The sequence below is a fragment of the Pleurodeles waltl genome, chromosome 2_2 (genome assembly GCF_031143425.1).
Source record: "Pleurodeles waltl isolate 20211129_DDA chromosome 2_2, aPleWal1.hap1.20221129, whole genome shotgun sequence".
NCBI classification, from domain to species: Eukaryota; Metazoa; Chordata; class Amphibia; order Caudata; family Salamandridae; genus Pleurodeles; species Pleurodeles waltl.
The window spans coordinates 1,182,423-1,196,242 of NC_090439.1; the positions used below are offsets into that span (position 1 = coordinate 1,182,423).

At 41.8% G+C, this 13,820-nt stretch overlaps 1 protein-coding gene across 1 annotated transcript in view; it reads left to right on the forward strand.

Moving 5' to 3' along the window:
• Positions 1-13,820, forward strand: part of LOC138283088 (synaptonemal complex protein 2-like) — a 413,718-nt gene that overhangs the window by 109,494 nt on the left and 290,404 nt on the right. Inside the window, exon 6 of the mRNA XM_069221232.1 lies at positions 9,221-9,278. Coding sequence (XP_069077333.1) covers positions 9,221-9,278 — 58 coding nt within the window. The remainder of the gene's footprint in view (positions 1-9,220; positions 9,279-13,820) is intronic.

Sequence of the window (13,820 nt, forward strand, 5' to 3'; positions counted from 1 at the left end):
GATTCAAGTCCTGCACGTCTGTTGATCGGGAGTAACTTGGTCCACCTGATCAATCTGGCCAGACAGCTCCAGTGAGTTGCACTCAGCCCACACCTACCCCTCGCACCTCAGCTGCAGCCACATCTCCGCATCAGAATACATCTACTTCCTGTGTAAAGAAGAACTACACACCAATCTTGTGCCCCCATTCCCGGCTGCTGTTGAAACATGGCCACCAGTAGTGCCAGGGCTCAGTGGGATGGGGCACACTGCTTTAATGGCACAGGGTAGTGGGGGTAGGGGTCCTGGGAGGGAATTTGTGCACCAGCACAGGGAGGCCACTGGCATCTTTGTCAGCCTGACCATCATTGACCGTAACTTGGGAGCAGTACAACCGTCCCAAGACTTGATGGACCAGGTTGTAACTGAGCTCAAGGAGATCAAGGAGGTGCAGATGGAGCTCATGTGGGAAATACTCAATAACAATAACAAAATGAGCTCCCTTGACTGGGGCACTTTTCAACATGTATCGCCACATGTGCAGGGCTTTTCCCATACCATCTGCCCCTGTCTGTGGTCCTTCTACATCTGGGACAAGTACACCACTGCCAGTCACTGACAAGGAGGCTCTGCCACATCAGGCGCTTGCACCTGTGCCCGCCCTTCCTTGGCCGGGACAGTCATCCTGACCAGAAGGAGAGGATGGCAAGACCTCTGCCATCTCCAAGAGACGCAGATCCTAATTTCCTTCAGTGTGTCTACCATTTACACTGTGGACTAGTTCAGGAACACATTTACCTTTTTTGAGGACAGTTGTTTTTTGTGCATTAGACATCAAACCGTTTTTGGCTGTACTACTATACTTTCATCCACCATGATAGACCATTATTAGTTCATTTTCACATTGTTTGAAACGCCTTTCATTTATTTTGTATCATGCAAATAAGTAATATAGACACAAACTACAAGACTCTTTTTGCATATGTTATGGCATTTTGTCATGTTTGTCTTCCATCATAATTTTGCCAAATCTTTTGAACATTAGTTTGCAAAGGAAAATTAGAAATGACAGCGGTAATGCGTTATCGATTTCATTCAAACAAAACAAAATCCCAATCTATTAGTCACATACATATGTATGTAAAAAGCCCTAGACAAAATTAGAGCTGAGTTTCACAAACCATGTATAACCCCAACAGTCTGTTCCATTTAGAGCTGGACACTCCGCAACCTTGTTACGATGGAAGAAAGGGAACTTTGCATTGAATAAAATTAAAAAGGCAAACTATCATTGATGCATGATCTCAGCTAAAGCCATGTATCCTGCCTTCACAATAGGAATCCTAGATTAATAACACTAGTAGTTTCATTGTGTCAGTGAAACAGTTTGAGGCCACATGACCTTTACAGGACACTGTGGTAGTATCTGGTGCAATGTCACAACCTCCATTCAGTGATGTGCTAAAGAAATGTTCTATCAGCTATGAGGAGATACACCAACCGCTCCTTCCACTGAACAAAAACTGAAGATTTTGCCAGTGTGAAGGAAGAACAGTATGCTGTGGGTTGAGCAAGTTAAGTGGCACATATTGCCTTGATGGAAACATCACACAGAAAACAGGTCTGATGCAATTTCCTTAACTTCTATTCAGTCACAGTGCAAGCTGTCTCTGTACAAGATCTGTCCATCTGAAGTGGGTGTCTGTCCCAGAATCAACCCATGCTCACTTTGTACTTTCCAACATCAACATATCACTGCAAACGTCAAAACTTTGAAATGTCCAATTGAAGATGACATGCCGACGGACCCTGAAACAGGATTTCACATATTAAATTTGACTCAAATGACAAGTTAGGAGGACACACATTCTTAGCATAAGCAAAGTTAATTTATGTCAATAAACACAGTAATAGAAAAATGTAGGGAAAAACGATTCACCAACATTTTTGCCTTGGAATTTCCTGAACTGACCATTCCTACTAAATTACCATTGCAGACTGATATGCTCCCTATTTCACAGTTTGTTTTGACATAGGAGGTTACAATATGTAAAGGAAAACTTACACTTAAGTCGTCAATAACATCTTGACATAGGTTAATTCCTTCTTCTTCACCACTATTATCTTCATTGGGCATTTCAACATTCTCACCTGGTGGCTCTTCATGGTCTCCATGCTCTGCAATTATTGGGATGTTCTGTCACAGGGCGATGTGTGGAGCATGCAGCAGGCAACTGTGATTTCGAACACACCTTATCAGGTGAGTAGAGGAAAGCTCCACCGGGCTTGATCAGGCACCTAAACCTGGCCTCTCTGGAGCCTAAAACCCAGATTAAATGCCTCCGTGTTCTTCGATGGGCCTCATTGAAGGGGATTCCCCATGCTTTGTTTAATTCCTCAGAGTTGCTAACAACCATGGTCTGTTAAGATAACCCGAGTGTCCTATATTGTGAAGCAACCGATCAATAGATTAACATCATATCAAGCCATTGTACCTTCCTAAACTATGAATCAAGCAAATCATCCTCAAGTCATATTGTACTTACCAACAAGCCAGGCTTCTCAGGTCCAAGTTGACACTTTCAGGGATATGGTGCTGTTCCGCAGTACAAAGGAATCTTGTTGACCCAGGAAAGCTGCCACACACACTTGAGATATATAAATTTTACACATTGATAGAATGTTCCTTTGCGTGAGGTGGCACCAAAGCAATATGCCTGCCATCTATTGCTCTAACCACATGTGGTAGGTGACCCAAAGCATAAAATTCTCCCTTCACCATGGCCAAATCCTGTTGAGGGAACTGGATGTAACTGTTGATGCGTCTCAGCATTGAAGAAAGGACCTTTTTTAGCACACCACTGAAAGCTGGTTGGAACATGTCTCCAGATACTGCCACAGAATGTCGAAAAGAGCCAGTGCCTGAAAAAGGAAGTACTGCCATGAGTTACTATTTTCCTGTTATAGCTGTAGTATTCATATTGTGAGGCGGGAGATCAGGCTCCATCTGTTGACCAAAATCCAGGATTGCTTGTCTATTTTACCGAAACCTCTTAGTAACATCCCTTTCCTCCATGGTGGCAAGGTCTGGAAATGGTCTGAAAGCCTTTAATGGCTATGCACAAAAGCCAATGGCTGTGTCCCTATCCATCCTGAATAGCATCCGCCATGTACATGGACACAGCATATTGGAAAAAAGCTCACTTGCCTCTGACACTGCACCCAACAGGACCGCCTAATTTGTTTCTGCTGTTATCAACCTCTGGAACCCAGGATGCTGGGCAAAGAAGGTGACCAGGACCCTGCCTTCTCCCCTGAAGAGCTGAAGCTCCTAAACTAAGAGGTCCTGTCCCTGTACAAGCAGATGTGTGGGAACCCAGAGGAACAGGTACATGTTTGAGTGGGAAATGTTTGCCAATGTAACTTGTTACCACTCTGTATACAGGCTGTTTGTCTGTTTTTGTTCATGACTGATGTGTTGTGATCAGAGGGCAGTGAATTGAATGATTTAGCTAGGTACAGGGTGTTGTTTGTGGACATTAGTAATGTCCCTGCATTGAAGTGAAAATTCACCTGTGAGAATTGGCTGTTTTCAGGGCATGTTGCTCACAATTCCAGGTTTAATGAGACAAAATGCAGGTCTCTTATTTCCAGTGGCTAGAAGGCACTGTACCAGTAGTTTAATTGAAAACATACAGCTCAGGTCAAAATGCTAGAAATCTGACATCAAAGATTTTTCTTAGTTCTGGAGTTGTCTGCTGCTCTGTCAAGTGAATGTGCAGGTATAATAGGGAATTGCAATAACCTTTTGTTTTAAACATGTCATGGTGCCTCATATAGGAAAGGTATTGTCTGTGCTGCCAGTCTAAATTACACAGGCTCACAACCAGCCATAAAAGTATGTAACATTACTACACACACTTGTTCATATATCACCCCAAACCATGCTCTCACTGACACATGGCAGCACTCACAGACTGCCCTTAGTCATTGTAGGTGGTGCAAACCATAGTATCCGACTCTTAGAAGGTTAGGCTGTGTGTGTGTGGGGGGGAATATGGGCACATAATGTACAGGTTGTTTAGCCTTTAGCTGCTAACGGTGAGTTGGACTAATCTGTAGTGGGTCTCACTACACGACAAGTGCCCTATTCCTGCCTTAGATGCCTTAGTTAGTGTCCTGTATTGGAAACATGAGGAAAAAATGATGAGGATTCTCTACAGATCACTGCAAATGAGTGTTTCTAAGGAACTTTGAAATGTTTGTAGACAATCTGTACTGTATGTTCTGGGAATGCTTGCGAGAGCTGCTAGTAAATTGTGTGACTGCACTAAAAACAACCAGAATCACTCAAAACCTCTTTTGTGGTCATTTATTTTCAACCTTATAGGTCAACGACCGTCAAAAGCAGGACATCAGGGAGGCCATCATGAAGGAGCTGTGGACCCTAGGGTTCTTCAAGCGGTGCAGCCTGCATTGCAGGAAGAGGTGGGAGTACCTCCTACGCTGGACCAGGAAGTCAGCGCTAGTCCAGCTCGGCCAGGCCCTCCAGCACATGCCCTGCAGCCTGACCCACCACTCCCCAAATGGCCTGCATCTTTGTGGTCGCCCTCCTCCGAGCTTCTTGGGCAGTTGAGGGCCCAATAGCAGCATTAAGAGGGTGAGGTATTGTATGTAGCCTTGTCTTATTGTTTAACCTTATTTACAGCAGTGTAGTTTGGCATCAACATGATGGTTGAGACACATCCAACGCAGATGAGGGTTTCTGGATGTGTACGTTTTTCAGACGGTGTCTGATGCTGTGTTTGGAATATAATTTTGTGCCGAGGTTTGTCACTAGATTCCTCATCACAAGCCAAATACTATTTAGAGCAGGCACATAGCAGCATGCAAAAAGGGGTCCCTGCATTTTCTCCATGTTATGAGGAACATTTGTACCAAACATGCCCCATTTGACGATTGGGTCAGGTTCAATGATCCATCACAGATGTGACGAGGTAATGTAGGGCCTATTACTAGTGACATGGCATAGTGAGCACTTGTGAGATATTGGCAGATTCAGGCTTTACATTGGTTAGTTGGTACAGTGAAAATATGTAAATGAGCAGCTGCACCAAAAGGACTGCAAACATGCTTACAATGACAACATTCCTTATCTGAAAACAGTTTGAGAAATGTTTCAATAGCAAAAATCAGTTCCGTGTAGACAGAAGCCTCATTCCTTCCCAAAAGTGCATGTGAGCCAGTCTGTCAATCAACATGACTTTTCATGCCAGAATGTATTAATTGAAACAGACTGAAGTGTGTACACATTGGTGACAGAGTTACACATAGCCCAAATGATATGCAAATGTCCTTAGTTATGTCCAGATGGGAAAGCAATGATGGTGAACAAAGTGATACTTGAAATGCCAATTACAGATGGAAGGTTCCATTACATAGATGTTGCTGTATCTCATCTTGATGAGTAAATATCCGGGCCAAGACATTTCTGTTTTGGATATGTTGAACATATTTTGATCTGTACTGCAGTGGTTTAGGAATGTAACCAGTTCTGTGTGTTTACTAATGCATTCAAAGCAATTTGTCATTCAGAGAAATAAGTGGATAAGGGACAAAAGGCATACACTAGGAATTTTCAGACTGTGAGTAGATAGTTTGTGGACTTCTTCCGTCATGCATGAGGTACCGATGATAAAGAAACCAAGTTTGAGTGCCTTGAAGCAGGTGTAATCTGTAAACTTTGCAAATGTTTTCTGAGCAAAGTTCATGTTGAACTCCATTTACACAGATTGCCTCAAACTGTTGTATCTGTTTTTACGGCATCATCTGGGCAAGGTGAAGGTAATAGTGTCCCTGTCAGCAGAGAAGAAGCTGGGCACTGTGGCAATGGTGCAGACGCAACCAGCACAGAGGGACACAGTGCCAGTGAGGGGACTGGTGTGGAGGCCACGAGTGCCTCATCTTCTTCAGTGGCCTCCGACAACCAGTCCCTAGTAGTGGCAAACCCTGGTGCAACCACTCCATCTGCATTGTCAGCTACCCACATTCCATGTTTCTTACTCCCAGTAGTCATAGCCACTCCCCTAAAAGGGGTGGTGTCACTTTCGCTGCTGGCATCTCTCCTATGATGTGCTCAATAAAGAGGCTGTTAATTTTTTGTGGACTATCTCTGTAGGCCAGACTGCACTATTGAATGCCAGCCAGGGGCTTGGTCGTCCAAATAATCAGATACTGGCTTACCTGAATGGCATTCATGGTGCCCTGTCTGGCATACATTGGTCATTCCAAGGTCTGGCCTTCTGATTGACCACAACCTCCCACCCACCTTAACCTCGTGCCCCAACTCCCTCCCTTTCCCCATTCCAAATCCCTCTTCACAGTCCTACTGAAAGCAAATGCACATATTTACATGCACCCACTCAAACAGTCACAAGCAACAAATCCTCACACTGACAAGAAGCAAACACATACTTGCGGATACCCCCCCACACACACACCACACCCACCACGACCCAAACACCAACACTCATTACCAGCACACCTGCAGCCACCACTATACAAACACCTCCACACTACGAGCACAGTCACCACACCCAGCTCCATACACACATGCACCAGCACACACACCACCTTCACAACAGATGCAAACACATAGTAAACACCAACGCCCACACTTACCCACACAACAGACACCCAGTAAGAAACACAAAGCAAAACATGCACCATATACACCAGACCCTTAGGCACCTCCTATCATCAACGGACACATGCACAACAGCAACTGACACTCCCTCTACCTCCCAACCCAAACTTCATCCCTCTCACCCTACCTCTTTCTTCTGGGAGGACCTTATGTTTGCCCCGTCCTGTAACCCTTCTTCAACCCAGACCACCCCTCGCAAACCTCAGACCACCCCACCCAAACTTCAGACCATTCCGTCAAAACATTTTGGTACCCCTTCCAAATATGTTTTTTTCCTTGTACAATTTTTACTTATGAGAAATTTCTCATTTATATAAAATATTTTTATTTTGAAAATACTTTGTCCTGGCCTTATTATATGATTGCTACAAATTGTTTGCTGATGATTTTATTTCTGCTAATGTGTGTGCCATGCACTTTTACTTGTGTAAGTGACAAGCACAGGTTGTATATTTAAGAGAATTTTATAATGCATGCATTAGTATTGTACATTTGTGTTGGACATGTCAATTTTGGTGCTATCATTCATGTTGGTAGTGGACGCATACATCAAAATTATGTTTCTGTTATTGTGATATGAGAATGCATGTGTGTTTATTTTGATATGTCCATAATATGCACATAAGCATTACACAGGGAACCTGGCACTTTATAGTTAGATGACATCTAATGTTTGTAATTTATTGCTCACACCAAGGGGACAAGTGCCCTCCATACATCTCTGCCATGTTTGGAGATTAGAGTTAATTTTGGTAGTACATTCTGTGTGCACCCACATGTAGCATATTGTAGTGACATTGCTACATTATAATACGATTGAGTGGTTCCAATAGGGTGTACTGTTTGGTTATAATTTCAGATTAATTGGGTAATTATTGGGACACACCTGTATGGACACATTTCTGTTTGTGATTGCTGTGACTTTTTCTGTAGGTGTCCATTGCCATGAAGGCAGTTAGTACCAGATTGGGGAGTGCTACACATAGGTGGGTTTCATCCTTTTATTCCCCCCAATCTGCCAACTCCGGTGCAGAGGCTTACCCACCACAGTTGCGATGGCGGGAATGCACATAATGATTGACTCAGGAAAAAAAGAGACTGGCGTCCCGCTGCTAGTCGCTTTAGCCTCTGGCGCCCTAATTACTGTAAATTACAGCTTCTACTATTACCTGAATGATTTGTACTCCATTTCTCACCTATGGAAGAGTGAAAGACTGAGGTATCTCTGCCTGAATTTGAAGTTGTGTTTTGGTGTTGACAAATACATCTTCAGTGAGTGCTAAAGTCAATGATCCCTGATGAATAATAGCAGGATAGTGATGTGTGGCAGGAAACTCGAACACATTACCCCGGTGTTGTCAGTTTCATTTGCTTCCACTGTATGACTATGCATCTTAGTTGCTGTCTTGTAATGCTGCGGACCGAGGTGTGTGTGCATCTATGGATTTATTAAAGTCAACCTAGATGCTAAGAAATACAGGTCTCCATGCTAACTTGGTTATAATTTGGAGAACTTAATAGTTTGAGAGGGCTGTGTGGTCGCAATCTGTTTCATTTGGAGGTATCCATGTTTCCTAAGTACATTTCCTCCCCCTCTTTTCAGGACCACAATCACTGTCTGAATCAGCGCCTTGTTGCTCTGAGGACAGTCACTGGTTTCCTTTATTATGAAACCTCTTTTAAAACTTTTGGTTGAGATGATATTTTATTACTTTCACTACATGACGAGTCACTTTTTGCCCACTTCACCAAGGTAAGATGGCATTTCTTTTATTCATTTATAATCGGTAGTGCCGCCACTACGTTGAGTCTAACTCAGTGCTTAATTTGTGCTTGTTGTTTCTGGTACTGAGCACCAGCACTTATTTTTGAGGGCTGGGGCTTATTCTTCTGCCTCAAGCATTTGTCTGCGAGCAAAAGACACATGTGGGAAAGACGAAGGAAGGGAAAAACGAATAAACGTCCCAAAGGGAGAAAGCAGAAAGCTGCAAGAGAAACCTGAAGGCGCAGGGAGTGGCTTTAAATGGACTGAAGAGGCCCGAGATGGCTTCAGCATTACGCTGCCTCAGTATTGCGTGCTCCCACGTTTAATTGCAACAGCTCCGTGTTTAAGAGGAGGGCTTTGGGCACCGACACGTTTTAATTTACAAATTAAGCACTGGTCTAACTAAATCAAGGGTGATCTGACCTCCGATACTGCCAACATACCTCCCCGTTTTCCGCTCTTTATGGCGTGGAGTCACTGTTTGAAGATTAGCCATAGATGTATACACTTTTGAAAAAGGTAGCAGCTCGGGATTTGATTTTTTTTAAATGGATCTGCGATGTAGTGGCTTAGATGTAATTCATTTGCATTGGTACTGATTTTATTTTCCCTTGCATGGTACAAAGAACTCCGTCATGTTTTGCTGTGTATTTGCAGTAAAAAAAAAAAAAAAACTTCCATATTTTTACATATTTATCATCAAATGTTTGTGATTGTTCTGCCTAATTTAACTTGTAAACTAATTTTCATTTTTTTTCCTTGTTGCACAGTAAAGGGCCAACCGAAGTCTTTCAAACTCTTGACGTCGTTTATGAAGAGCCCCCAAAGGTAGGCTAACTACATTACTGAAGACATTTAATTGTTCACTCATAGCCCAAGATACTACCTATGATTTATTTTTGGGGGGAAGCATTAAATACTGAAATATATTTTATCATGGTAGTAGAAAAATATTGTTGGGAGAGAAGATAGGAAAGCGAGCTCATAGGTAGAGCCCATGACATCTAGGATACTACAGCCATTGTGGTACATTGATATACCTGTAGGTTACGGTCCCTCAGCGGCATTCTGTTTTTTTTTTTTTTTTTTTTTTTTTTTTTTTTTGGGAAGTGGAATCTCGCCAATCCAGAGAACCTCTGTTTATTGAGCCGTCATAAAATGCACTGCAAATTTAACGTTGTTTTGCCCATTAAGGGGTGGCTGAAATTATATTCCATATTATGATAGTATTAGCAAAATCTGAAGACCTACAGGCATTTGCTAAAAGGGGTCAATCCATTACAGAACTTCGAATAGTACGGGTTCTGAAGTGCTGTGAGACTTTCAAGTGCGGTCCTATGATTTGCACTGAGAGCATTCCATGAGCTGTGGCAATCTATTGTATTTGGTTTAAACAGCAGCTGCAACTGGTCTGTGTTGAGTTTACATATCTTTCTGTCTGGTACTGTTTGGACAGGGTTAAAGGACTTGAGTCCTTCAAGAGGGTGGACCAAGCTTTTTTTCCAGCCTTCCTGCGGCTAACTCTGCACAGCTTGTAAACTTGTGTACGCTATCTATGCGAAAATCATGGATTTTGCTACACAATATGGCATTTATATCCTTATTCAGACTTAAAATGGTTCTTTAGAAGTTATAGTTCTCAGGAAAGTGTTCCCTGCATTGTTGTGCATAAATGAAGCTCCACAGAGTGCAGTGTTGCATAAGAAAAAATCTGCATACTTTTTCCAGCATGGGTTTGACACAAATACGCAATTTGCATGGAGTTCATTCCTCGTTACATGATTAAAATGAACTTGATAAATGGCAGATTACTTATCAAAGATAGAGGAAAACCAGTAATCTACTTTAATTCTAAAAAAGTAGGAACTTTGCAAAATGTTGCGTGCCTAAAAATCCCTGCTTCAAATCTAAAGGTACACATTTTATTCTTTCTCATGACCAGAACAGTTTGCAGGAGCCAACAATGTACACTTCATTCATAACTCGACACGGATTCATCCAGTTATTCTGTATCCCCAACGCCACCTTACTCATCATTCAGATTGTAGTGGTATTGGCTTTCCAGTAAGGGAGATGTAGTATGTCGGCCACCAGCAATACAATTTGATGGATTCTAATTGACCAATAAGGCCACTTTTAAAAATAATTTTGTTAAAGATATGCATCAGCCAGTTAGTTTGTGAGGCGCACAATATTCTGTTACCCTGACAGAAGTCATACTGTTGGGAGCCACAGGTTATTTAACATACACCACACTCCCACTGCATCCCCTCAAAACAGTTATTTGATCAAATTCGAATAGGATCCATACTGGTGGTTCTGCCACTCTGGAATTTTCTTGGTAGGCTGCAAGTTAGTGGTTGCTTTCAGAACAGAATAGGCTGGAATGACCTAACCATGCACTCCATGGCCCATTCTAGTTGTGGTTTCTTGAAGCATGGTACTTGTTTGAACAGTTTGAGTTTTCAGTCTAGCCGTGATATGAAGCTAGTTGATTGGGTAGTAGACGTGTTGCCTAGATTCATGCAGAGTACTGCTACTATGTTACTTGCATAGTACACTTCTTCGCAGTACTGTTTGTCCTGAGCACACAGGGTACATATTTGATGTGTGGTTCTCAAAGAAACACTTGTTTTTCTTTCCAGACTAACTGCTCTTGAGATAACTGAAATTAGTGCGTTGAGGTGCCATGAAGCTCAGAAGGTATTTTCATTGTGTATGGTGGATATAGTACTCCGCACCTCATTTAACCTGTCAATCAGCTTATTGCTGTTGTGGGACAGAAGAACCATGGACTTTGTAGGTTTTGGCTCAGTCTGTCTCTTTAGATAGTCACAATGTTCCGAGATTCTTCCCAATGAATGTTGGGCATGATAGACCTTTATGAAACTAAATATTTCAGCGTCCTGATAACAAAGGTATTTATAGGTAAAGTGCAATGCTGATTTCTTAAGGTGATTTGGGGGAAAGAAGGGTCTTAAGATCCAAGTGTTCTAATGATGCTGTATTGATTAAAAAGTGTGTAAATATCTCCTTGAGGACATGATCCCCGCCATCAGTGTAAGTAATCAAAATTACTAGAAGATATGGGGATATTTATATACTAATAAAGTAATGCCAAGTCCTACATTTTGTCAAACCTTTCCTTAAATATATAGAACATTTAGCAGTAAAAGTCATCACATTCATTAGAGTAGAACAGAGATTCACTATAAGTCACAATGATTTGACATTGTCTATTTTAGGTTTTTCATAACTAAAAAATACAGCAAGTGTATGTTCCACCTCATCGGGGTGAACAGGCCTGGGGCCTTTTCAAGACTAGAGGGTAAAGTTTAGACCAAAAGGTAGCTGTCAGTCTGTCCTTAAGCGTTACTCCAAAAATAAAAGCGCAAAATGTTTCAGCTCTTTTTCTCTACTTTGCTTAAAGTTTTTGTTACCCATTTTTTTGTGTAAATTGGAATTCCATGTTTTGCAAGGAAAAATATTTAGGGAAATTATATGATAGACCAATATCTTTCTATTCAAAGCACACCATATATATTCATGTGGAATTTTCATGCTTGGTTCTTTGGTGTGTGCTAATTAAGATTTATAAGGAATACAATTTTCCGAATACAAATATCATTTGTGATCCTTCACTTCTATGGGTTGCTGCGAGAGAATTTAGCTGATTCTTTCAATAGCTATTGGTTGTTTCTAAAAATAAGCAACGTAAACTCCTTATGTTGAAAATGACCATGTTTTGCATGGTATTTCCCCAGATTTATGCCTTCCCTACACTTTTTTTCTTTGCGGAACCAGTTGTGTTGAATTTTAGGACTCTGTGCACTTTACACATGCTAACCGATGGTAAAGTGCTTGTGCCCCCCCTTCCAAACATGGTAAAATTGGTATAAACCTATGTCGGACATTTAATTTACTCATACATCCCTAGAAGAGGGAACTGCAGGGCCGTATGTTGTCTGTTGCTCTTTCTTGTTTTGGGCATGTAGCTGTTGCTATGTGATGTCTGTGGACAAAGGCTGCAAGCTGGAGGATTTTTTTTCATTCATTCACAAATGTTTTTAGAGGTTCATATAGCGTAGACTCGATTGGAGGAGCGCTTTACATGACTAAGTGAGGTTTCATATAGCGCAACCTTGATCTGAGGAGTGCTTTACATGAGTAAAGCTAACATACAAGTTTAGCAGTTGAACAATATACAAACTGGAGCATTTAAAACCTAGAAATCCTCAAAGCGGCTCTCCTGCCACAGTGGATGAACCAATACTATAACATTCACTGCACTTGGGAAACTCACCCCATAATGCTTTGCAGGGCATTTCTTTTTTTTAATTTTTTTTCCCTCTAACTCAGCCTGAGGTGGTCCTACTGCAATGGGACCACCACCAAACTGTTCAGCGCGTGACACTTTCTGTCTGTCATCTCTGGGTCCCCACACTAGGTTGGGGCTGGGGACCCAAAATAACGACTCCCACTAATCAGTGTCTTTTTAAGTTCTCTCATGGCTGGGACTTTTACTTTACAGCTGGGAGTAGTTTGTGTTTTAAGGGCCTTGTTTGTAATATTATTCTAGTAGGCCTGCAAATGTGTAAGGCTCTATGCCCTCTAGGGACTAAATATCTCCTTACACTGCATTACATTCTGCCTTTCTGTTTTCATGTGGTTATGCTCTCTAAGGACTAACTATATGGTTACATGCCCATTTTTCTTACAAATATTATTTTATAGTGGTGCTCTCTATGGGCTGTTCTGAGCATTACAGTCAAGATATAATATTCGCTGCACTTGGAAACTCGCCCCCATAATGCTTTGAGGGGCATTGCTTTTGCAAAACATTTTTGCCCCATAGCTCTCTGCACAACATGCTCTTCTTGTTAGTTCATCTGTGGGTCCCCACAATAGGTTGGGGGGGGTGCGGGGTCAAACTAACAATATAAAAAAAAAAGAATAATGGCAATATTTTCATTTTTGCTGTAGATAGAGGAGGAAGGTCATGGAAAGTGCTTTAGTAATATGCAGGGCCACTGGAATTATTTGGCCAGGGTTACTAATTTATGTGGCAAGAAAAGTCTAGTTATGCATTTACAATGTCAATAGCTCTAACACCAGCAATGCATGACCTATTGCATTGCAAATGCTTGTATTTATAAATCACCCCTAAGGTATGGCCAAACACCTCACAGAACAGGGTGCATGGTATTTAAAAGGTAGGCTATGTATATTTCATATTTAAATGTACTGGAAGTTTTTCACTACAGTAAGGCTAGCTTGCGTGTAGACTGACATTGGGTTACCTTATTACATTTAATCAGTGATAACGAGTTTGAAAACAGCTAGATAAGCCCTTACTAAACTGATTCTGGT